The 23,808-nt window shown below is 47.4% G+C and overlaps 6 protein-coding genes across 6 annotated transcripts; 3 read left to right on the top strand and 3 right to left on the bottom strand.

Annotated features, from left to right (window-relative positions):
• Positions 1 to 4,545: 4,545 nt before the first annotated feature.
• On the top strand, positions 4,546 to 8,447 carry BDCG_03843 (isocitrate dehydrogenase [NAD] subunit 1, mitochondrial). Its single transcript, XM_045419510.1, has 5 exons — positions 4,546 to 4,793; positions 4,926 to 4,992; positions 5,057 to 5,131; positions 5,249 to 6,152; positions 6,294 to 8,447. Exons 1-5 carry the CDS (start codon positions 4,761 to 4,763, stop codon positions 6,379 to 6,381), a joined length of 1,167 nt encoding a protein of 388 aa, XP_045275794.1. The 5' UTR covers positions 4,546 to 4,760; the 3' UTR covers positions 6,382 to 8,447.
• On the bottom strand, positions 7,047 to 10,423 carry BDCG_03842 (methyltransferase). Its single transcript, XM_045419509.1, has 2 exons — positions 9,815 to 10,423; positions 7,047 to 9,736 (listed from the first exon to the last, which is right to left on the bottom strand). Exons 1-2 carry the CDS (start codon positions 9,835 to 9,837, stop codon positions 8,902 to 8,904), a joined length of 858 nt encoding a protein of 285 aa, XP_045275793.1. The 5' UTR covers positions 9,838 to 10,423; the 3' UTR covers positions 7,047 to 8,901.
• BDCG_03841 (uncharacterized protein) lies at positions 9,990 to 11,746 on the top strand. Its single transcript, XM_045419508.1, has 2 exons — positions 9,990 to 10,399; positions 10,472 to 11,746. The coding sequence occupies exons 1-2, from the start codon at positions 10,018 to 10,020 to the stop codon at positions 11,122 to 11,124; spliced, it is 1,035 nt and encodes a 344-aa protein (XP_045275792.1). The 5' UTR covers positions 9,990 to 10,017; the 3' UTR covers positions 11,125 to 11,746.
• A 908-nt stretch (positions 11,747 to 12,654) lies between these two features.
• BDCG_16786 (uncharacterized protein) lies at positions 12,655 to 13,401 on the bottom strand. The gene is made up of 2 exons (XM_045425984.1): positions 13,120 to 13,401; positions 12,655 to 13,012 (listed from the first exon to the last, which is right to left on the bottom strand). Exons 1-2 carry the CDS (start codon positions 13,346 to 13,348, stop codon positions 12,897 to 12,899), a joined length of 345 nt encoding a protein of 114 aa, XP_045280635.1. The 5' UTR covers positions 13,349 to 13,401; the 3' UTR covers positions 12,655 to 12,896.
• BDCG_03840 (allergen Asp F4-like protein) lies at positions 12,845 to 15,680 on the top strand. The gene has a single exon (XM_045419507.1). It carries the CDS (start codon positions 14,386 to 14,388, stop codon positions 15,130 to 15,132), a length of 747 nt encoding a protein of 248 aa, XP_045275791.1. The 5' UTR covers positions 12,845 to 14,385; the 3' UTR covers positions 15,133 to 15,680.
• A 53-nt stretch (positions 15,681 to 15,733) lies between these two features.
• BDCG_03839 (RalA-binding protein 1) lies at positions 15,734 to 23,174 on the bottom strand. Its single transcript, XM_045419506.1, has 5 exons — positions 22,817 to 23,174; positions 20,991 to 22,616; positions 18,056 to 20,899; positions 17,221 to 17,985; positions 15,734 to 17,044 (listed from the first exon to the last, which is right to left on the bottom strand). The coding sequence occupies exons 2-5, from the start codon at positions 22,612 to 22,614 to the stop codon at positions 17,013 to 17,015; spliced, it is 5,265 nt and encodes a 1,754-aa protein (XP_045275790.1). The 5' UTR covers positions 22,615 to 22,616; positions 22,817 to 23,174; the 3' UTR covers positions 15,734 to 17,012.
• Positions 23,175 to 23,808: the final 634 nt, after the last annotated feature.

Below are 23,808 nucleotides of genomic sequence, written 5' to 3'. Positions count from 1 at the left end.
CTCAACTAGACTGTTCAGAGAAAAATCATCAAATTCTGATTAAATCTGAGTGAATATAAAGACATTCTTTTATACACCGTAAGTTATAACTTAACTATTAGAACTTATTTAATGCTCTGTCTGTTAACCACACCCCACCGCTCTCCCCTTACGCTGAGTAAAGCATGTATCTATCTCACCAGGAGACCCAATCGACAAAGAGAAACAATTTAAAGTGGAATGGTATAGGCACCAGCATACTGGCAATCCTTCGCAACCTGTGGTTCGAGGTTCTCTACGCAATTCCACTTCCCATCATTCCCGTCCAGATAAACACGATCACCAACCGACCAATCGGCTAGGAATCGACACGCTCAATCGCGAGAGTGAAGTGGCCAATTCTAGTGAATCAATCGGCGAATTTGAGAAGAATATTCGCTGTCCGGCCCACAGGAGGCATGCTGGTCCGGTGTAGAGTTCGAGGGCCTATACGTATATATGTAGTACATGTACATCTGCATGAGACGATCAGTACGCAAGGCACTCTTCTCAGAAGGTAAGAAAGAGGCTTTTTGTGCCAAGAAATGCAATATATGCACTCACCAGATCATGTTGCAATGCACACCCGTTTAAGCTTCCCACCGGGCATGGAGTCATCGAGGGTAAAGCTCATTGAGTTATCCAAGGCGTTATCGGCCTTGAGGTTAGTTACTGGGAATTTGGCCATCGCCCTTATGAGTTTTCAGCTACAAGCCCCCCAGAATCGAGCATAGAGAAAGCAGCAGCTGAATAGACCTTCGATCTTCGCTGCTGAATAGAACGCGACTTAGTTCCATCCCCAAGTCGAATGGGAATTGCGTCTTAGAGTGGTCGGCCCGGTCTCATAATTATACTTATTTTAACTCTTCTCCATAGTAAGGAGACAAGGGATCTGGTTGTGTTTCTCCTCAGCTATTGCAGACCATTGCGGTTGGTTAGTTAGCAGTTAATGCAAATAATAATCAGTAAATCGAAAAAAGAATGAGGTCCGCGCGGTTAAATTGAGAGTGAAGGTTGAGCTAACCATTGAAAAGAAATACTCGTCTTGAAAAGGGTCGATGCAATTGTTACCTGACCCATGCCTTCAGTCAGAGCAGAACATGAGACTAAAGAAATGAGTTCGCGATCTCTTAATCTTATTGAGGGAGGTTGCTAAGTAAATAACCGACCAGCAGAGCTAGGCAATATGATAAATATGCCCGATGCACGAATATGCAACCTGCGTTGACAAAGAAGCGGACGCTCGAACTGAAGGGTAAATAAACTATTATTATATATTAAGCAATAAATATCCAGTCATCCCATATGTTAAATTATCTCTCCGTCACGCTTATGAAGAAGGGGCCGGATATGGATGCTGCTAGAAATTGATTCAAGGTACAGATTAGACGTTAAGATGATTTAATGAAGGGTGCTCAGACAGCCAGGACATGGTGAACTGGCCAGATTTCAGCTTCGCATCTCCCTTTCCATCTCAATTCGGGATATAATAGAAGAGTAATATACTTCTTTGACAATTTAGTTGAGCTACTTTATCTACAACTTCGACCAAATCGGCACCGCCATTTTACCCGAGGCAAGGAAAAGGAATGATTCATGTCTCAAGCAATACATTATTACAATCATATACACATACATACATTCGTTATCCCAAGAAAAGAATACCTCTGGTACGCACAGGAAGCACATAAACAAAAGCCAAAAAGGGCAGCTTACTTTCAGAGGGATAGACATATGTACATGGCCCGGGATTCTTAGTCGGCGACATTTGGTCCCTAATAATAACAATGTATATGTGACTAATGATCGTATGCTGGTCAGATTTCCAATGTGCAAACGCAAGAAAATGGGCGTGAGACAACCACCTGGAGGAACGGGTTGAGTTGGGGAGGCTTGCGAAAATAGGTCAAACTTGAGCCTGTGTCATTCAGATTGGAAAGGGCTGGTGGAACAGAATGAAACGAAAAGTAGACTAACACTAAAACAAAGACAAGCAGAATAGACAGAAGTTGGCCACGTGAATCAGTATGTGGGTATGGGGAATTGGCGTTCAAAGCATAGAGCATAAAGCATAAAACATATCAAGCGTTCGTGAAAAAGGTGCCGCGATCGAGTTCGGGAGCTGATTATAAAAGGGGAGGGTGCTCTCAAGGGGAAGGCCAGGGTAACCGAAGATAGAGAAAACAGGGTTTAGGTTGTTTTTTTGTTTTTGTTTTGTTTTGTTGTTGTTCGGTTCCGTTCTCAACGTTGGCAGATAGTGTTCAGGCGTGAGAAGAAGGTGGTATTTTCGTGGGTGTGTCGGATCCGTATCGGTTATTCTGTTTTCTATTTTAGGTTGATATTCCCGTTTCGTATTCCTTTCATGGACGATCCTTTGTTGACATTTATCTCCATGAAGAAAAAAATAAGAACAGAAATATCATCGGAAACCACCTCGGACTTTATTGATGTCGACACCCCTGTGGAAGTCTCACTGAACTGGACATTCCCATCCCCTTGTGTTGGCTAAAAGAGAGCAAAGTCGGTTGAAACGCGTACCCTCCCATACAAGAAATCAACCGTAAATTAATAGCCACGAGTCGCGGAAACAGTAGACAAAATAACCAAATACGTAAACCAACCCCCATTCGACATCCCGAGTCTGGAGTTCCGTACGAAGTCGGTAATCGAAAAGATTGACGGGCCGCAGAGGAGAGGAATATTGACATCGTGAAAAGAATAACGTGCAAGTAAATCGGGACATCCTACGCTTTGTAGCACCGGGTTACAAGGCGAAAAACATGAAGGACCCCGAGGCCTGGAGCTCCAGGTCGACTGCCGCGCAGTCCATAGCTGTTGTGGGTTGAAGGCCACTAACAACCTTGACCGGGGCGAGTACACCAACGTTTCGCGACGACTGTTACTATGTCAATAAGGGCCCACCGTCATGGATTCTACAGTGCAACGAATATGTTATAGGTTAGGAGAGAGTGGACATACATTCGCCCTCGTTGGGTTTCTCAACAGCAGGCTGTGGCTCGGGTGCTGGAATGGCAACTGCCCACACGGAGGCGGTCATGAGGGTGAGGAATACAACGAGGAACTTCATGTTTGCTTTTGTAGTTTGGGTAAAAGGCTGGATGGGTTGTAAAAGGGAAAAGAAGCTGTAGCAAGAGGGAGCTGCGGTATATTGAAGGTTGCTAATGTTGCTAATATTGTTGAAATTGATCGAATCGGTTGTTGTGCATGAGAATAGAAGAAACGAAAATGAGAAGATGCAGGGAGTGGTGTTTTATAGACAAAAGATGGTCAGGAGAGAAAGCAGACTTGGGACCCACCCACAATAGAGGGTTATTTCAGGGCCCTGTCTTGTGCCCAGTAGTACGTTGAAATAAAGAAAGTAAAAAATAAGGAGAAAGAACAGACGAACACATGGGGGCTAGAAGACGAATTGCGATAACCTCCAATAGCTTATTGCGAGAAAGACAAATTCACTTGGGCTTTGTGCCTAGGGTCAAACCCCTGGTGTAAACTCATGACCATATGGTACTCGACAAGAGAGTTCAGAAAGATTCTCCAGTCTCCAGGAGAATGAAAGGGATGAAACGAAAGATAATCTCCAGATTTGCCCCAGGCTGGGGATGTTTCTTCCCAAGGTTCTGAGAACGGCGGCCATGTGTTTCTGCTCCGCGTTCAGCATGGCAACACGGACCACACGCCATGCAGGAGACGCAGAAGGAGATGCAGCAGGAGATGCAGCAGGAGACGCAGCAGGAGACGCAGCAGGATGCAGGGACCATCCCCCGTGCCATGCAAGGGTTGGAGACAGACGTTTTTGTGTTTCAATAAACACAGAAGGGTGGAGAATATCCAAAGGAGTTCAGGTGTTATTCAAGTTCCGGATTAGGCGTTCAATAAGTAGAGTTTCAACCTTAAACGTTAAGCTAAATAAAACTAAGGGCAGTTAAGATGTTTGACATGGTCGCTCATGCTAAGAGGCGTAGAGGAAACATGGGTTAATGGTTTACAGTGATGAAGAGGGCATGGAGTAGTGGCATCAGCGTGTATCATGGCAGCCCCACCAGTGGTCACCATACCATACGGAGTATAGTTAGGTATCTAAGATGTGTGATACCAGAGGTGGTTGTTGCCGCAGAAGCTCAGTTCCACCCACAATATACTGTGCTGTTCACACGCTGCGTACAACAAGACGTTTAAGCAAAAGCAAAAATGAGAGAAGAAGAGAAAAGGCAGGCTATCAGGGCTATCATGGCGGCCTGATTCAAAATGATACACGCAGAGTAGCGTGGCAACCCGTTGGGTTCTTCATGCTGGACGATACGGATGTCCGTCTCTGCTAGGCCATAACTGTAAAATAAGGAAGAACCGAGTATATACGTAGTGCAGCACTAGACCGGCCATACTGGGTATCTGCCCATGGCTGGTGTGTGACTGACTACTGTCGCAGTAATAATATTAATAGGTCGTGATTGATGTGTCGTTGATGAATGATGAAGTGAAGAAATTCGCTAGTAAAAAAAGGAGGCGCTTTGAGGCTGAACGTTAACTAACCCCCACGTGGGGTGGGACTTATCTAACAGCTGACTAAGCTGTGTGGTTGAGCCGCAGGCGCCGGAAAAAGAAAAAAACTCCAAAACATCAAACATCAAACCTCATCCTCACCACCTGAAGTTCACACAACCAGCTTCTCCTGTTCCCTCAATTGCCTCTACTTCCACCCAATTCCATTAATTGAGTTCACCATGTTCTCCCTGAGAACTGCGCAACCAGCGCAGGTGTGTAATTTCTCCCCTCCCTAATTCAATTCAATGCAATCCAATTCAACTCTGTTTCATTCACCTCTTATCCTGATAACTGCCCCTCACCCACTCAGCTCCCATACTAACCTTTTATTTTGCCGTTCAAAGTCTCTTTTCCGCACTGTCGCAAAAACCTCCTCCACATCTCTCCCTCGATCTGCAATTGCTGCTAGATGTATGTGGAATTCTTACTCCAAACCTAAAACCCCCCGCGAGTAACACTAACATCATTCGCGCAGCATTCGCTACCATCCAGTCGAACATCTTCAAGCCTACCAAATATGGTGGCAAATACACAGTCACACTGATCCCAGGTATTTAAGCCTATCTCCCCTCCTTGTCCATTTGCGGAAACCTGACGATCCTGAAGGACATTGCGAATCTTAACTAGACCGCGCTTATTTTCTAACCTAATTGCTTTTGAACTCCAGGTGACGGCATTGGCGCGGAAGTAGCGGAATCGGTGAAGACAATCTTCAAGGCTGATAACGTACCAATTGAGTGGGAGCAGGTCGATGTTAGCGGTGTAGATGCTGGAAATAAACATTCGGAAGATCTGTTCAAGGAATCCATTGCCTCGCTGAGAAGGAACAAGCTTGGTCTCAAGGGTATCCTTCACACACCAGTTGAGCGATCAGGCCATCAATCATTCAACGTCGCCCTGCGCCAGGAACTAGATATATATGCGTCTATTGTTTTGATTAAGAACATCCCCGGTTACAAGACCAGACACGACAATGTCGACCTGTGCATTATCCGTGAAAACACTGAGGGTGAATACTCCGGCCTTGAGCACCAGTCTGTTAGTGGTGTCGTCGAATCCCTCAAGATCATTACCCGTGCCAAGTCTGAACGAATTGCCAAATTTGCGTTTAGCTTTGCTCTCGCCAACAACCGCAAGAAGGTCACCTGCATCCACAAAGCCAACATCATGAAACTCGCCGATGGCCTTTTCCGCTCCACATTCCACAAAGTTGCTGAGAGCTATCCAACCCTGGAAACCAATGACATGATTGTGGATAACGCATCTATGCAAGCAGTTGCTCGTCCTCAGCAGTTTGACGTCATGGTCATGCCTAACCTTTACGGAGGCATCCTCTCCAACGTTGGAGCTGCTCTCGTCGGTGGGCCAGGGATCGTACCTGGCTGCAATATGGGTCGCGAAGTGGCTGTGTTTGAACCAGGATGTCGACACGTTGGACTCGATATTAAGGGCAAGGACCAAGCTAACCCCACAGCTCTGATTCTCTCTGGTTCCATGCTCTTACGACACTTGGGTCTTGATGAGCACGCCAACAGAATCTCCAAGGCAGTTTATGACGTGATCGGAGAAGGGTAAGTCCAGCAATAAAAAAACACCCTGTTTATATACTTTTTTACAAGACCATCAGACGCCCCCAATTAAACTACCCCTGCTTAAGCCGATAATGTTTTGGTCTCTCCACCTTTTACTAACGCACTATTTTACAAAACCAGTGTCACCCGCACACGCGATATGGGTGGCCAAGCCTCCACTCACGAATTCACCCGTGCCGTCCTCGATAAGATGGAAGCAGCGCTTTAAACAGCGTAACTCAGCAAAACCGCACGTCCACTAAACCAAATGTATCTGTACTTATCCCTTCCTCCCCAACAGACCCCAACCCCCAGAGTAAATCGAACAAGGAAAAAAAAAACAAAAAGAAAAAAGAAATCCCTAGATAGACAATCGCAAAGGTTGGGATAACAACTGTGAGAAGGCCGAACCAACACCTAACCCATCTTAAAAGGTCCACGCTTCCACTCGCCAATATGCCCGAGAGGCTTGAAATCCGAGAACGATTTGCTTTTATCCCTCGTTTCTTTCTCCTTTTGTTAAAATCTTCAAACCCAAAATTTCACCTGGTCGTTTTCTGCTTTGGCTTGCCTTGTCTTGCATAGCGATTAGACATTTACCTTCCTCCCTACCCTTTCCCCTCCCCTCCCCTTCCCCAGGAACCCACCTCCCTTCCCAATATCTCTGCAATTGATGTATCAATCGTAAGAGAAACAGGACTGGGGAGGTGGAACTGGGGACTAGACCCAAAAAAAACTCAAAATCGACTCAAACAACCAAAGACCCTATTCATTTTCTCCATGTTCCTTGATTGATTCCTTTCCCCTTTATCAGTCTGCCCCCTTATCCCAAGTTAGCTTTCACGCAAAAACGTAACGCAATGTATAACTGTACATGTACGTCAGCACGACTTTTGCCCTCCTGCCTGCATTATGTTTTCATTTTCTTCATGCTTCATTGATTTATTTTCAGTCCCCGATCATGCTTGTCCATAGAAATTTCATCTATATCACTGTTAACTGTACATGAGAACCATATTTTCCTCTACATTGTTTTTTCTTTCTCTTATCTTTATCACCTTAGAGTTCTTGGTTATTTTTTCTCTTTGTATGAATTACAGAACCACGTACAAGAAAATGCAATTAAAGTATCCGTTCATTTTCTATTTCTCATATTTATTAACACGAGTTTTTGTCAGTGTAGCTATTTTGCGTGGAAATTTCCGTGGTGCTTCATTTCTACGTGCAATCTCTTCATCGTTCCTCTTTCACTTATCAAAATCTATTCAGTAAATAATGCGCATCTAAGCATGCACTCGTATGCAGGTACACGTCCAGACTTCTAGCAGCACATAGCCAACCAGAATGTCACCACGATAAAAATAGAAGCATAAATCATATGAACAAAGGCAGCGGACCCTACTACCAAATAATGAATCCAAACAGGTCCCTTCTCAGAATCGCCTATATTCCTTGGCATTCGTGTTTCCAGCAGAGTTTTCCCCCTTCCTTTATTTGCAAGAAACATGAAGACAAAAGCCTTAAAAAAATATTAATTCTTTTGCAATGGAAAAAGACTTTCGCCACGCTTTTTATACTCCCAGCTAGGCACGAGGCGGCTATGTAACATTCGCCCTGGATAACGCCCATCGAACCGCTGACCCTTACTTTGGTTTATTCAGATCCTATTCCGGATAGGACATAAATAGGTCGAAGGTTTAAAATGCTTCTCGGACTTTTTTAAGAGCCAGAGGCTCGGGAGCCGCAAGCGTGGAGGCGCTCAATCAGTTTATGGCTATGGGGCGAAGGTGGTCGGGGACGGAAAATTCAATGGTTCGTAGACGAGGCTCAAGAGAAAGGGGACAAAAACATGATAAGCAAAACGTGGAAAACGGTGTAGGAGGAATTTACCAGTCCATTCCATCCATCCCATCAGATTCTTTGGCTGATTGAGATTGGTCATCGCATAGCGTGTAGAATTTAATGAAATAGGACATATATATTGGCTATAGGTTTTGTTTTAGTTTTCCTTGTTTTTTGATTCGTATTTATTTTGCCTTTCATTATTCTCTAGCGTGTTGAGAAGTTAATTGATTCGCTATTTGGTTGCCGTAGCCCTCTCCCTGCTTGCTTTTTATTTCATTTTGTCTTGGTGTATTAAGTTTGGTTTTGGGCTGATCTCTTGAAAGATGTCTATCTCAACGCTCCGGGCATCGGGATCTCTCCCTCTATCCACGATGGCGAATAGATAGGGAAAAAATGTACCATGTGTTTTGAGAGATATAAACAGAGTCGAAACTCGTATCTTATGATAATTCTTTGTTTTCCTTAGGGGCGCGCCGTGGTGGAGTGCCATATACAGTTCGGAGAGTGGTTGGGGAGGGAATTACAACCCAAAAAGCCTTTAAATATTGGTTCGCAGCGGAAGAGTCGTAATGCCCAGGCTTTAGAGATAATGATAATCAGGTCGTTTTTGATAGAGCCTTTTGGTCATGCTGGGGTCGATAAAGGCCCAATCCATTTCGCAGCTAACCAGCAGGTGGCCGCCTCTGTACTTGGGGGAAATGAGATTTCGAGGTATGCGTGAGGCATTTTTCCCCAACATCGCATAGTTCGTTTCCGGGGTGATCGGCCAAAGGACGTGATAGGAGGAGGTTGTTACATGGAGGCCGGTCAGTCTCCATGTAGCCGTAGAAGCCACAATATAGGACCGTTTGAGCTGAGGGGACGTAATATATTTATATATAAAAAGAATTTCAAGGATAAGAGATCAAAAGGCAATACGTCTCTTTCGGCCAGTATACTTCGAATTCGGTTTGACGATCTTGCCCTTGCGTTCCATCTGCTCCTTTTTCCTCATAATCCAAGCTTTGGACCCTTTGACCTGTGCTGGGTTTACACCTCTTCTTCCCTGAGACTGAGCAGCCATGGCCTTCTTCCTCGCATCCAGAACATCAACATCATCCATGCCTTCCACGACACCGGTAATGTCGCCTTGCAGACCACCTCCACCAACAGTAAGCACAAGGTAGAGCTTGCTGTTCTTCGTCCCAGGGTCGTCTTCAAGAATACCAGCACCGAACCCAGCCTTCATGGCCGCCCCGCTAATCATGCTCCTCTGCGCATCGTTTTTAGGGTAAAACTGGCACACAGCGCGCGCACCCCGACGCAAACTCGCATATAGCCCATCAAAGAATCTTCGTAGCCGACCTTCCGGACTAACGTCACTAGATTCAGCATTACACAGCCACTGAATGGCACTGATGCTCACGGCTGCGTCAAATGTACCCGCACGGAACGGGATACCCTGCCCTATGTCCGCCAGAAAGAGGTCGCCCTCTACATCTCTCTGAAGCGCAATGTCCAGCATTGAGGGGGAGATATCCATACCAACCCAGGTGTGGGGACCGCCTTCGGACGGCGGGACGGCGGAGAGGATTTCGCCTGATAAGCCGGAGCCACAGCCAATGTCGAGGATTAGAGAGGGGGATTTGAGATCGAGGAGTTCGAGGGCACGGTGGGTCATGTCTGATTGAATGTTGCGGATTCGAGAAGAGGTGGTGTATTTGCGGGATTCGGAGTCATTGTAGAAGAGATCTGGGGGTCTATTTTTCAATGTAAGTGTTAGGGATTATGGTGAAATACGATTTAGATTTCTAGGTATCGGGGTTTTGTAGGCATACAGAGTGTCTTCGGGACGAGACATTGTGAAATTTGAATTTTTCGAGCACTCGTCGTATTTTGGATATTCCGGCGAACAAATGGACAATAGTATTATTTCCCGTCTCTTTTCCGCTTCTTCGTATTAATATGTAGTTACCCTTTTTCTTCTATCAGGTCCGTAAATAGCTGCAGTAACTGAGATATATCCAGGATGTGAAGTGGTATGAGCGGTTTGTGGGATTGGAATAGCGCAGAAAGAAAAATTCAGTGTGGGAATTTAAGAAAATTGACTTGGTCGTTGCCTTTTTCCTCTTTGGGACAGACTTCATCGTCATCATATTTACATAAATATTTGGCTACAAAGACCAGACCGACCCAACGAACAGATATTTTTTACGTTTATTGCTCTGCAGAACAGCGTCGATTCCAACACAAACAACGGAATGACACTTCATTCGTGTATACCTTGATTTCGCGCGCATCTATCTCCTCCCCCTACAGCAAACACAATATACCATATCCTCCCGCCGCAGCCATGTGGATTCTGCCCTTGGTCGGGTACCTGGGTTTAATCGTCGGGTTCGCATTCCTAACCCTCGCCATAGGTAAAAAAAGAAAATAATAAACCTCCCACATCTATACAAAGACATGTAATAAACTAATAAATACTCGCCCAGCCTCCGGCCTCTATTACCTCTCTGAGCTTGTCGAAGAACACACCGTGCTCGCGCGCCGCCTCCTATCCCGCCTGATATACTTCATAATAGCCCTCCATGTCCTCCTCTGCCTGGTTGACCAGCTGCCCTTCACCCTCTGCGCGCTCAGCGTAATCTCCCACTTAATCTACGCGGCCAATCTGCGCCGCTTCCCCATCGTTAAGCTCACAGACCCCATCTTCATCACCTCCTGCCTTCTCGTCGGCCTCAACCACTGGCTCTGGTTCCGCTACTTCTCAGACCCAATATCAGCCCAGCCGTCCAGGTCCATGCCCTGGTCAAAAGATGCGGGCAGCAATACCCGACAGTCATATTACTACGGCGCGGTGACAGATCTTCCGTCGTTTACAGAGGTAGCGTCTTACTTCGGGCTGTGCGTTTGGCTAGTACCATTTGCGCTGTTTGTGAGCCTGAGCGCGGGTGAGAATGTGCTGCCGAGCATGGGCTCTGAGTATGCGACTGGGGCCACGGCGGCGTCGTCGCTGGCTGATCGGGATGCGAAACTAAAGAACAAGGGCATGGCCAAGGCATTGGTCGATGGTGTGCGGGAATGGATGGGGGATACGGGCGAGCTTATGGGGTTTTGGAGGGGGGAGAAGACGAGGAGGTTTTAATGGACCTGCTTGTTCCTTGGTTTTATTTATTCATTACCACCTCTCTGATTTTCGCGGGCGAGTTAAATTGTGGTCGATTCCTCTTTTACTGAAATGGCGAGCGTATAAACCATTTTAATGCATCTACTACCTCCGAAATTCCTTTTGCTCTTTCCTTGACGACTGATTTGAATGTTTATGACGTGTTTGAACTGCGCTGCATGGGGACTCACACTGTATATATATTGTATTATCGACGTAAATGCACCAAAACTAATTACTTAATAATTGTGTTGAAGAAGTGGTGTTTTAAGAGGAGGAAAGGAGGAAAGTTTACGGGTTATCATCGTTATGGTGTGCTGCGCACAAAGTCCACTTGCCTTGGTTGTGGGACACTTCCCGGTAGCCAACCGAAATACCACATTATTAATTGATTAGACTCAAGAGACTGCTACCAAGGACCATTTAGAACGGGTCCATCCAGAAATCTGGCATCACAACTTCGTAGCGAAGGTTTCTTTTCGTGCCTGAGTCCCATTTCCTTAGCAGCGATTTTCTCTGGAATGCCCCCTCATATTGTCCGGCATCTATGTAGTTATGTAACTTGCTTTTGCTCCTCGTCGGGATGACATATCCGTATATGCAGAATCATACGGACTATTCGGATAGCAGAACATCAAATGCGGGGCCGTAGATTAGACAGCGTCGCCTCGAGAAGCATAATCAAGGCAGAAGAGAGTCGAGATAGCACAGACCAGTGAGTAGTTGCATGTACTGTACCTTCTGTCCCGGCTATCCGTTCCTAGCTATGGTGCACGTCTCCGCTTGGATTGGATTGAGTTCCCTGGTAGCGACGTCTCTCGAAAAAGTCAAACTGACATACGAGAGTGCCGATGCCTTTGTATAAACAGGTTCCCTCTGCGAATACCTAAGCACAGCTTGTGTTGGTGGAAATAGTATGCTGGAGAGAAAACATGTACGTAAGATAGAAAACGGGCGACTGCATGAGATTAGGAACAGTCGACGCTTCATGTTTCGATTCAGCCAATATCAACCGGACTGCTGACCGTCTGGCTGTCTGACTATCACTACCCGCTGAGAATTCACCCTCATTGCTTTACCATATCTGGAGCTGTGTTACACACCGGGCGGAATGTATGTATATACCACAGGAATCGTGCATCCTTTCGGCACCGAAAAAGTATGCAGGGCATGCCGATTCACGGATTTGAAGTCCTGTCAAGTGCAATTGATCAACTTTAATGAGAATATATCCGAGGATCTGCCGTCCATGCTGTCCGTCCGTTCCCAAAGATGCGCTCCCCAAGCCATAGCGAGTAGTAGTACTCTGCGTAGGCAGGGGACATTAGGTAGGATAGATATATCAGTTCAGATATACTCCGTATGCGGAGTATAAAACAGTGGACAAGACGACGGCCCCACAGCGTGCTTGGATCTACACAGGGAAAAGGGACACTGACAGGCAGATCCGTGGACTGTGGACCGTGGGATATACGAACCATTCCAAATAATAATAATAACCTCTGCTCTGGGTATTGCCATATTGATGAATCTCGCAGAAAAACTTAGCAAATCTTCAGGAAAAACTTTAGAAAATCTCGTAGGCAAGTTTAACCCCCTGACATAAGCAAGCCCTAGCCCTAGTCCTAGCCCTAACTCACTCTCGCCCTTTTCAGCCGCAGAAACCTCAACATCCTTAAATCTTCTTCGCCTGTTGGTTTGCTAATAACTTGCTGCTGGTGATATTTTAATAACAACTCACGATGATTTATTTATGATTTATGATTTATATGATCCTTCTCAACATCAGCAGGGATGGACAACTTGTCTGGCCCAACGCCTTGTCGTGTTTCAGCCGGTTGCAGCCAATGGGCTCGGCGGTTGGTTCCTAGTCATCTTTTAGGCCCTGCCAGTGCCTGTTCGCCACGTCCGTCTTGAAAAAATTAAAATAAAATAAAATAAAATTATGACTATTGGTGTCTTTGTGAGCTATACCTTGTTCCGTTCCCGCGCCAGGGTCTGTCTCTTTTCTCCGATCCGCTCTTTGTGTGGGTTTAATATCAAATCCGTAATCAAAGTGTCGGCGCCCAGTCTGCAACCAATCTCCCTCCCTCCCCTCCCAGTCTGTCACAACGGTACGGTACCTGGCAGGCTTCACGGGGAATCGCTTCCTTCGTTTTGCCGCTCCTTTGTTTAAATAACTCCCGGCGCAAACACCGGGCATTCCGTGTTCATCTGGGCTCTACACCGGTATAACCCGGTGAATGACATAAAAATAAAAAAATTCGCCGTGTTGCAGAACAATAATGAGGCGGGGGGTTTTTCTTGGTCCTCTTGATCTACATTTTTTCTTTTTTCTTCTTCATCTCTTTTTGATAACGCCAAAACTCATCGCGCTTTGACTGCGATTGGGATTGTCCCTAATCCCAGACTCCAATGGCACGCCAGCGGTGACTTTTCTTAGCCCCAACTTCCAAGTGGTTGGCAAATGCCCCCACAGGCCCGCGCGATGATGTTCTAGCCAATTGGACATTTTCTGCTCTGTCCTGTCCGTGGTTAACCTTCAATGAAGACCCGCCATGAACCCTTGGCTAGAAGCCTTCTGTCTGCCATGCTTCGCATAGCATAGCGAGGGAGAGTTAACAGCCGTTTTATACCCAGATTACTGAACCGTGGCTGCAGCACACGTCACCCACTCGCCGCGTCAGGTACCGGTTGTTGCCCACCAATAGTACCGCCCCTGTTCCTGAATTTTCGGGCCATAATGGCGAGGTTCCAGGCTTCAAGGGCGATTTCACCACACCCCCTCAGTGCCCTCCCCCGGGGGGCGAGAATTGATAGTTGGACCGGTCCCAAGGCCAGCAATCAATCACTTTTCCGTTTATGTCTCCCAGATCTGGGTACTTCCGGTTGCTGCAATCTACCTGGCACCCGTGTCTTGGGGATGTTCAGAGGCGGGAAGCCACTTCCTGGGCGTAACGCCAGGCCCTGGCGCTTGCTCAACCAGGATCTCCGGGGCGTATATAAAGACCCTTGCATTCCCACCGGCGATGGCTTTTCGTCAATTTATCCCTTTTATCCGTCCCTTCCTTTGCGTACAGCAGACCACCACACTCCTTATATTTTCCACCACTTCTGGTCTCTGCACGATATCAAAAAGATAGAAAAAATCCACATTCGCTTTCTGACGCCGGCGTTCAAATAACATATATACATATACATATATCCAACTACATACTCATCCTTCCTTTCGTCGCAAGCATGCAACTGAAAACCGTCATCGCTCTCCTTGGAGCTCTTGCTCCCCTCAGCCTGGCCCAGCCCCATGGCCACCACCACCGTCACATCTCCAAGAGACTTGAATGGACCACCGTCGTATCCGACATCTTCACCACCGCCGGCTTCGGTGGCCGCGCCGCCGCCAACACTGGGAGCATCGACACCTACTCAGGCAACGTCGGCAACCCCTGGGGCAGCAACATCATCGAGGTCTCCGAAAGCGACGCCTCCAGGTACAAATACGTAGCACAAATCAAGGGCCAGAACACAGAGCCATGGACTGTCGTCTTCTGGAACAAAATGGGCCCAACCGGCAAGCTTGATGGCCACTACGGCAACAGCGCCCTTACCTTCACCCTGAACGCGGGCGAGACCAAGTATGTCGCCTTCGACGAGAACACCCAAGGCAGCTTTGGCGCCTACCCTGGCGACAGCCTGCCCAAGAACAACTATGGCGCATACGCGTGCACGTGGGGTGAATTCGACTTTGGTAGCACACCCAACAAGGGCTGGTCTGGATTTGACGTCTCCGCCATCCAGGCACAGCTGTCCAATATGCCAGTGCAAGGCATGAAGATGTGCGAGGTTGGCGGTGTTTGCTCGACTGTCACTGGAGCTGGAGGATTCGATAATGCCTACGCGGCCAAGGACCATGCCATTGGTGGCATTGGGGGCAACCTACCTCCTGGCCCTGTCCGCCTTGAGGTTATCATCGCCTACCAGGGATAAAATAAAGAACTGGGGAGGGAGTCCACTTTAGAATATCCTGGTTGATATATGCAATACCCGAGTCATTCTTTTGACTATTATTGACCATTATACTTTCATTCTTTCAATGTATATATTTTTTTATCTTATCACTCTTTTTTTGACTATGAACAGAGGCGTCTGCGGTGGGAAACCCGTTTTTCTGTCCATACATATATAGGAAACGGGTTAAAAGGCGTTTAGATATGCGTCTCGAAAAATATTTCACAAATCCATTCGCTTACTTCCTGTTCAGTCAAAAAAAATAAAAGGAAGGAAAGAGATGATCAACTACATCCCTCTCCCCCCTTTTTTGTTTTTGGGTATCAAATAATAATTAACCGGTCACCTACCTGCCTGTCAACTAGGAAAATGGTGCATGTCCAACATGGATGCATGCCACCGTCTTCCGAGTTCTGCCCCTGCATATCCGGGTAAGCTCCCTTTCCGATCCATGGATCCCTCATGGCATGGGGTGGAAAACTTTCGTGTATGCTCGACGGCGATTGTAGCACACTTACGCAGCGTAGTATTTACATTTAAATTAATAATAATAATAATAATAATAATAATAATAATAATAATAAAATTAAAAATTAAAAAATTAAAAAAAAAAATTAACAAAATGGGCGAGAAAACCCAACTAGTATAATAATCTTTTCTGTATGCCTTACATCTCTGCTCTCAAGTATTGATCTTGTCTTGTCTCGCGCTCTTGTTGTCTATAGCTTCGCACAATATATGCCAACCGAAAGCTAACGGAAAAGCAGAAAACAAGCGGAAGGAAAAGAAATAGAAGAGTCGTGCCACCGCTGCAGAGGATTGATACGGAATAGAATGAGATTGAAAAAAGAGAAAAACGAAAAACGAAATCGAAGTTCTGGAGGAAAGAGAGGTAGTATTTCCCTGGCGCTGCAGAAGTGTAGGAAGAATCAAAGAAGTAGGAAAGAAATCATTTCATATGATGGGAAAAATGGGGGTGAAAAAATTGAAAATAGAAAATAGGAAAGAAAATGCTATAAGCGGAGGAGAGAAGAAAGACTACATCACCATTCACTGCTGATCAAAAAAGACAAAATAGAAAGGAAGAAAAAGACCAGACCAGAAAAGAGGAAAAGAGCAGCAAAACCAGAAAGAAATATACTGTACAATCCTCTCTTCCTCAGTTGCGATCCTCCAATATGGGCCACAAGCCAGTGGCGGTCTCATCCTTCAGAGAGCAACAGGGCAAAACCAGGAAAGGCCAAGAAAATGAAATCGAATAAAAAAATTAAAAAAAATAAAGTCGAAGAAAGAAGAAAAGATAAAGCAAATTAACAAGGAGGGAAAAAAGAAAAGCACAGGGTATAAAGGTATAAAATCAAAAATAATAGCAGAAGAGAAGAGGAGAGAAAGAAAAGAGCCTTCCAGCGATCATCCGTTTCCTCTCTCGAAAAAAAGGATAAATCGCCAGGAAATTACCCGCAGGCAGACAGCGGAATTAGAAAATAGAGCATCAAATCATCCATACATCCATACATCCATCCCTTCACACATTAAAATTACATAACTCCATTCCTTCCTTTCCATTTCTTTCATTCTTTTCATCTTTTCTTTCGTTTCTGTTCTCGGACAAAGGACTTCCTTTATCCACATTTGGTCCAGCTGGGAGTGGCGGGGAAAGAGGAAACAGGCATACTATTAAAAGAGAGGGGAACAAGGCGGGAAATTGGGAGAGAAAAATACCAATAAACACAACGCAAAGCCAGGCGTATGTAATATGTATATCCATCCCAACCGCGCTCTCTGTCCCCTTCGTTCCACCGCCACGATTCAAAGAGAAAAAAAAAATAAAAAAAATAAAGAACATGAAGCGTCTGTTATCACTCAAACGCGGAGTCTTCAGATACCATAGCTATTTCTCACACAAGATAAGGTTAGCATTCATCACAAGGTACTACTCCAATCTACTCATCTAAAACCAACCAACCAAAAAAAATATAAAATATAAATAATAAAAAGAGAAAGGCTTAAAAGGGAGAAGGGAGGGAAGGGGAAACAAAGAAAGGGGTCAAACAAAATTTCACCTACACCGCTCATCTCTTCCCCTCTGCCCATTACCCATTGCACCTTTTTTCCCCAAATTCATAAAGAGCAAATTACTCTCTCGCCGCTTCGCCTTACTCGTCACATTATGACTAGAACCATTATTTCCATCGTCGTCATTATTATTACCAGATGTCGATATGGGCGGCGGCATCAGACTACTCATGGAGTTATACGGGTCCGCACCCAACATCTGCTGCTCATAGGTGGGCTGCATAGGTATAAAGCCCGTGTTGTCGAATTTGTCGCGCGAGCGGTCGCGGTCCCGCTGCTGGTCCCATTGCTGTTGGGTGGAATGGGCATGTTGAGCTTCCTGCGGCGTCAAATCCGACCGATAGCGATGTTGCGGTGCCGGTGACGACGACTGCCGGAATGACGTTTGGTTATAGGACGGGGTCGGCAGGTCGGAGAACATTTGATGGCGGGGTGAGCGTATATCTTCCGGGTTCAAGGACTTGTTGTCTCCGAATAGTTCTGCAGGGCCGGCGTTGTGTATGGAAAACTCCGACACGGGTTCACCGAAGATGCTTTCAAAGTCTGTGAGGAACATTGAGAAGACTGGGGCAGGAATGTTGAGGGTTGGTGCGAAAACGATGCCGACATTGCGAACGGTCATTTTGTTTACGTCTGAGTTGTTGATGATGTCAATTAGGTATTGAGACAGGGCTTTGAGGAGTGTCAGGTTTGGTCTGGGGAGACGGTGAACGAGTCCGTTAAAAGCGACTATTTTCTTCTGTTTGTCATCGAGATCTATATTATATTTATCGTCAGTCAGTGAATTCCGGCATTTCAAACAAGTAGACCGCTAACGAGAACTCACCAAGCACCCGAATAAAATCCAAATGCAAGTCTCTAGTCAGTACCGTCGTCGGCAACTCGCGCAGATACTGCTTGAACAAGGACGCAACAGCGTGAACATCATAATACGTATCGCCCTCCAGAAAGTCCAAATCTCCCTCTGTATTAAATTTCTCCTTAAGAGCTCTAATCACCACATTCGAGCCGCTGAGACGGAAAATGCCCTCTTCCAGCGCCGCATCCTTCACGCGCAGGTAATCAATGCACCGGTAAACAACCGCCGGAAGGCCTGTATTAAGCCCCGGAACCCCACAAAACTCCACCGCCTCTGCGAGGGGCAGCCCAAAGACCGCGCGAACCGCCTCTCGCCGCTCAATTGGGGAATTGCTGTTGCTAGTCTCGTGATTCTGTATCTGGTTAGCTAACTCAGCTGTTGACGCAGCGCGAAAGCCCCAGATGGAGCGTTTCTTCTCCTTCGTGGTCATCGGCGGGGGAGCTTTATTTCCCCACGCCCCGGCATCCTGGATTTTGGCTCCGTTGGTTGGGCCGGAGATGCTTTTGAGCGATGGAGACTGCGGCATATTCTGATCCCATGGAAGCTGATACCCTGGTTCCGGTAACCCAGCGGCGGCGGCCGCGCCCCTGCCCGGAGGAAGGACACTACCTGGCGGCCCGCGGACGGGGGCCTCAGCGGCGACGACATCGTCGTAACTAAATGAGCGGAGTTTATCGCCGGGTCCAGTTTCCTCAGGGCTATCTGTATCCTTGCTATTCTTCCTCGCACTGCCGTGTAGTAGACGACTCTTTGACAGCCCATCATGTTTTGAAGGTTGGCGATGAGACCTGGAGCTCTCCTCCTCGTCCGACTCTTGCTCAACATAGCTCAAAAGAGCCTCAACCCACGAGTCCCTCTCCTCATCGCTCTCAGCACACAATACATGGCGCACAAGAGCTGAGGAGTCCTTCTTCTTAGGCTCCAGAATGAGAAACGCGTGGCGATACTGGTTATCCAAATCGTCATCCAACCGTGATGGTGACTGATTGCTGTTCGCCGACTGAGACTGTTTGCCGATCTGCGCATGGCGAATCTTGATGGTTCCCATATGCGGACCACCGGGGGATTCATAATACTTCAGCTCCGGCCCATCGAGGACGAAGTACCTCGCTTTCCACCCACCGAAGTTCTTCCCTCGCTTTGTCAAATACCCTTCGATCCTCGGCTTCCCGTCAGGCCCCAAGGGATAAGACCGTTTCCCCTTGTGCTCACCGTTGATGAGGCTAGTCTCATCATCGCGCGGCTCAATAGCATCCGCCGTCAAAAACTGGCATATCACCAACGCACCCGCCTCGTCCATCTGCGTCTCAAGGATAGACTCAAAGTAGCCATTCAAGGCAGCTCTGCGCGCATCGACCTTGGCTGGGGAATGGCCGCTGAAGATGGACCGGTCAGGCAAGCGCCCAGCGAAGTTCGACATTGCTTGTTTCAATTGTTGATCCAACTGCGGCAAGGCTAGGATAACTTTTTCTACCCGCCATAGCTCCGCGCGGTTAGCCCGCGAGAACACACTGAGCGTGAAAACGGGCTCTTCGTCTGTAGGTTTGAGGGCCAAGTAGCTGTTACGTGACGGTCGTAGGCGGGACGAAGAAACTTTAATGTCAATAGAGGGTAGAGCGTTGGGAGGGAGAAGTAGATCGGGGTGCTGATCCGACACCAGGCCACGATATATGCGACTTTGGAAGGTCCCTGGAGACGTTGGGCTATCGATCTTTACGGAAGCGTCGAAAGTAGGGATTTCCTGCCTGGGAGCGTCGTTTTGCACGGGAGGAGGAATGGAAAGTTCAGCTGGTTTAGTCGGAGAATTCTTGCCCGTAGTAGCCGCAACAAGATTAGCAGGCCCCGAGAACGGAGGCGCGGGAAACCTTGTAGCTCGTGGTGACACTGGAAGGCCGTTCCTAGGTGAGATGGGCGGCGACGCCATATTACCGTGGCCGTCCTTCGGGAAGCGTGGAAGTGGAGAGCCCAGCGGGCGATCTCCTGGTCGTGGGCTTAGTGGTAAGCCGGGACTCATTGGAGGGGATAAGGCCAGTCTATCTTTTTCCGACGACGCAGCGTCACTCGCCGGGGGGCTCAACATTGTTGCAAGAGAATCAAGTGGAGGAATTTGTTGCGCAAGCCCAGGAGGGGGTGAGTGGGCAACCATGCGATTCCCCACAAACCCCGTCCCACCAAACACTCCTTGTGGTGGATGGGAGTTTTGGGGTAAGTCGGGGGGATGTGCCATTTTCGCTTTCATTTTACTGGAAGCGCTGCGAGCAGCTTTCTCCTGGAGCAGAAGCGCTTCACGTTGTCGATCGTCCTCTTCCCTAGTTTTTCTCCTTCCTCGACTCTCCATTCTGGGAATTCCATCAGTGTCCAAATTATCATCGTAATCCGAGTCATCCCCAACAGCTACATTCACCCGCTGAGTTTGGGCATGAACACGTTCAGTTTGGCTGAGATTTAACGGGGCAGGGGGGGGTCTCCTGAGAGGAGGTGGTGTCTGTTTCAGGAGATCACCAGTGGGTAAACTTGCAGCAGACGTGCTATTCGAAGACATATCAGTGTTGTTAGTCGTGCCACTTTGTTTGTCATACACTAACGGGTCAACGGGAGAATCGCGAAGCTGCGGGCGGTTTTGATTGTCGTTGTTTGCTGGCTGTTCTGTTCGAGCGCTGTGACTATGGCTTGAGGGATGGGAGTTTGGGGTACCGCCTCTGGTAAGCTGAGGGTCAGCATGTGAGTGCGATTGGAAGGTTGCAGGCTCATCCAGTGAGCGCGGCGTAGTTGTATCCGATGGTTTTGTTCGATCGTGTTGAGAGGGTGAATCTAGATTTCGGTCAGTCAGAATGTACGAATTGCCTTGAATAAATAAGAAAAGAGGCAACGATGGATTCCAAGTTGCTATGTTTTGTCCTACCCTTAGATGACTTGCTGTCTCCTTCAACAGTAGGGCCACCACCCACAGGCGCAGTTCGTTCAGGCATTGGTGGAGGGTTGGCCTGTAATTCCTTAAGTTTCTTCCTGTAACGATCCTTATCCTTCATTGTACGTTCGAGATCCTTATTCAAGCCGAGAACCATGGTGCGCTGCTTATCAACCAGTCTCCACAGCTGAGCATTCTGTGACGCAGCCTGTTGCTTCTCCTTGAGTAGATGAATAATGACGGCCTCAGCGGAGCCGGCAGTGGAGATGAGATTGGCGATCTCCTCTGGGGTGACATTATTCACTTCGAGAGAAGATTTGTGCGAGTGGGCGGATGAGATGGATGAGATGGCTGAATCGATGGAAGAGGTGCGTGGTATCGTTCTGATGCGATCTCCCACAGCAGATGACAGGGTCGGGTTGGATAAGGGCGGAGAAGGGGAGACCGAACTGGGCGAGGTAACACGACGGCCACCATTATTACTATTATTATTATTGCTATTGCATGTATTATTGTTGGTGTGATCATTATTACTGTTCATGGTGACTGGGCGAGGCGGATCCGATGACTTTCGCAATAGGTCGTAATAGGAGGACTTTGGCATATTCCCATTGGCGCCCCGCAGATGCGACGAGCCGGTCAGTCGATCTGGGGGTGAGGGTTTGCACTGCAGCGCCTCTGCCGACTGGTTCGGGATCGGGTCCGTGTTGGATGGCTTGGTGTTGATAGAGGAGGATGCGGCGGCGGCGGCGGCGGTGGTGATGGTGGCGGTCGTAGTAGGAGGAATGGGAAAGGCCGATACTCGAGCGAACGTTGAAACGGAGAGAGGAGAAAGAGGAGGCGGAGGGGATCGTGGAGATATGGGAGAGGTGCAGGATGAAGTAGCTGAACGAGGAGCCCTGGGAGGAATGGATTGAGGCGAGGTTGAGGTGGGCGAGTCCTCCTGGCTCAGAGAAGGCGATCGAGTAGTAAGCGCGGAACCTGGAGGTTGGGAGGATGAAGCAGACGAAGGAGAAAGAGGGGATAAATGAGGGCGGTTCCTGGGGTTGTAGAGTGTCGTCGTCGAGGCGGGCGCTTTGGTGGTGGTACGGATAGGGGAGAGAAGGGGGACTTGAGAACGGAGGTGCTGGGTGTGATGGATGCCAGTAGTTGAATAATTGCTGGTATTATTAATATTAATATTATTATGATTATTATGATTATTATGATGGTGAGGATTGCTGCTAGACGAAGGGACGACGCCTGTATTCCTTGTATCGCTGGGGCTGGCGCTTGAGCTGGGAGCATCTGCACGTTGGGTCAAGTAATCCCTGGGGATCAGGGGAGCGGGCATCAGGGGGGACAAGGCGTGTTTGAAGGGGTGGAGGGGGAGGGGACCAGCTTCATCAGAAGACGGGGGGGAATAGGGAGCGTAAGGGTTAGGGATGCTGCTGCTGCTGCTGTTGTTGTTGTTGTTGGTGGTGGTGGTGGTTGAGGTTGTGGTTGTGTTGGTGGTGGTGGTGTTGTAGGGGCGAGGTTGGTGATGTTGAGGCTGATGATGGAGTTGGAGTCGCTGTTGGTGGTGGTGTTGGCGCTGGCTGAGGCTATCCTCGCTGGGTTGCCGCCGGACTTGCGACATGGCTGCAGAATAATAATAGTTAATGAATTGGAGACGGAATACGGATAAAGTTAATAATAATAGTAGTAAGTTAGTTAATCACAGGCTGCAGCAACCCCCCAGACAAGCGGCGGTTATTTAGCTGGGAATTAGGTTCTTGCAACCCGAATAGTTAATAATGGTTAATGCTGTCTGAATATTGATATTTTCCACACTCACTCACTCCCCCCATTATATCAGGAAGATAGGCCCCAAAACTCCAACCAATCTTCAATATTCAAATTCGCTGCTCCTTGAGCCCCAATTCTTAGTTCCCTGAAACTATGAACCGCCAACAGTTCAACAACACTTCCAACAAATCCCCCCAAAACTTCCTTGCCGGTCTTTTGTTTGATATCACCACGTCAAGCCTCCCGAGTTGGGCAACCAGAGCGATCGAACGGACGGAAATGACAGGAGGAATAGCTCACCGGACTACTGCTGCTGAGCTGCTGGGCTGCTGGGTTGCTGGATATCTGGAAACCTGGCAATTGGCAGGACAGCGGTTGTGTATAAACCATGAGAGATGAGAGGGACAAAAAAAGAATAAGAATTAAGAGAGTAGAAGACAATGAAAAAGTTGAGAAGACAACCGTCCAGCAGAAAAGCTTCGCTTTTTTTCCTTTTCCCTCCAGGCACAATGAATTAGTTATGAGCAGGAAGATCCTTTCTTTTTTTCTTTTTTTTCTTTTTTCTTTTTTTTTTTTTTTTTGCTCACTGCGTATCTTTCGTTTTAACTACTGGTGCTATCTGGTGCTGATCAATTGCCTAACTCACAGCCATAACAAACAAATGATAATCCGTCACTCCTCAACTCTGTCCTCTTTCTCTCGTCCTGATCAAAGGGACCTTCTGCCAATGATACATTATTATGCCTGGCCGGAAGAGTCGTTAACTAGCTACATACAAGAAGAACCTGCCATGATCATGCAGAAGCCTCGTCAAAGTAGAACGAACACAACAACTATCATATATATCAACACTGCCATGGATATCTTACAATTTCTACATATGCTGTGAAACAATTCAGTCATCTCTGACACATTCGATGCTACAGGAGATTCTGACTTCGGCATCGCTGTCCGCTATTAACTAATGTCCAAAGCTCCCTGGATAGCAGCTATATATAGATATGGAGAGCTCGGTGGCAGTTGACACAAATCGTTTCAGAACAGC

Source organism: Blastomyces dermatitidis (assembly GCF_000003525.1).
Source record: "Blastomyces dermatitidis ER-3 genomic scaffold supercont1.3, whole genome shotgun sequence".
Taxonomy (NCBI): Eukaryota; Fungi; Ascomycota; class Eurotiomycetes; order Onygenales; family Ajellomycetaceae; genus Blastomyces; species Blastomyces dermatitidis.
The sequence above is the reverse complement of the archived record's forward strand: the minus strand, read 5'-3'. Positions and strand labels throughout refer to the sequence as shown.

Bases quoted from the DNA above. Each gene is read 5' to 3' on its own strand.
- BDCG_03842 (XM_045419509.1), bottom strand. From the start codon at position 9,837: ATGTCTCGTCCCGAAGACACTCT. The intron at 9,737-9,814 runs GTATGCCTACAA...ATTGAAAAATAG, and splicing joins TCTCGTCCCGAAGACACTCT to ACCCCCAGATCTCTTCTACA.
- BDCG_03839 (XM_045419506.1), bottom strand. From the start codon at position 22,614: ATGTCGCAAGTCCGGCGGCAACCCAGCGAGGATAGCCTCAGCCAGCGC. The intron at 17,986-18,055 runs GTGAGTTCTCGT...AATATAATATAG, and splicing joins GGATTTTATTCGGGTGCTTG to ATCTCGATGACAAACAGAAG. The intron at 17,045-17,220 runs GTAGGTGAAATT...TGTGAGAAATAG, and splicing joins GAGGGGAAGAGATGAGCGGT to CTATGGTATCTGAAGACTCC.
- BDCG_03840 (XM_045419507.1), top strand. From the start codon at position 14,386: ATGCAACTGAAAACCGTCATCGCTCTCCTTGGAGCTCTTGCTCCCCTC.
- BDCG_03841 (XM_045419508.1), top strand. From the start codon at position 10,018: ATGAGCGGTTTGTGGGATTGGAATAGCGCAGAAAGAAAAATTCAGTGT. The intron at 10,400-10,471 runs GTAAAAAAAGAA...ATACTCGCCCAG, and splicing joins ATTCCTAACCCTCGCCATAG to CCTCCGGCCTCTATTACCTC.
- BDCG_16786 (XM_045425984.1), bottom strand. From the start codon at position 13,348: ATGCCCGGTGTTTGCGCCGGGAGTTATTTAAACAAAGGAGCGGCAAAA. The intron at 13,013-13,119 runs GTATAGCTCACA...AAAGATGACTAG, and splicing joins TGGCGCGGGAACGGAACAAG to GAACCAACCGCCGAGCCCAT.
- BDCG_03843 (XM_045419510.1), top strand. From the start codon at position 4,761: ATGTTCTCCCTGAGAACTGCGCAACCAGCGCAG. The intron at 4,794-4,925 runs GTGTGTAATTTC...TGCCGTTCAAAG, and splicing joins GAACTGCGCAACCAGCGCAG to TCTCTTTTCCGCACTGTCGC. The intron at 6,153-6,293 runs GTAAGTCCAGCA...TTACAAAACCAG, and splicing joins TATGACGTGATCGGAGAAGG to TGTCACCCGCACACGCGATA.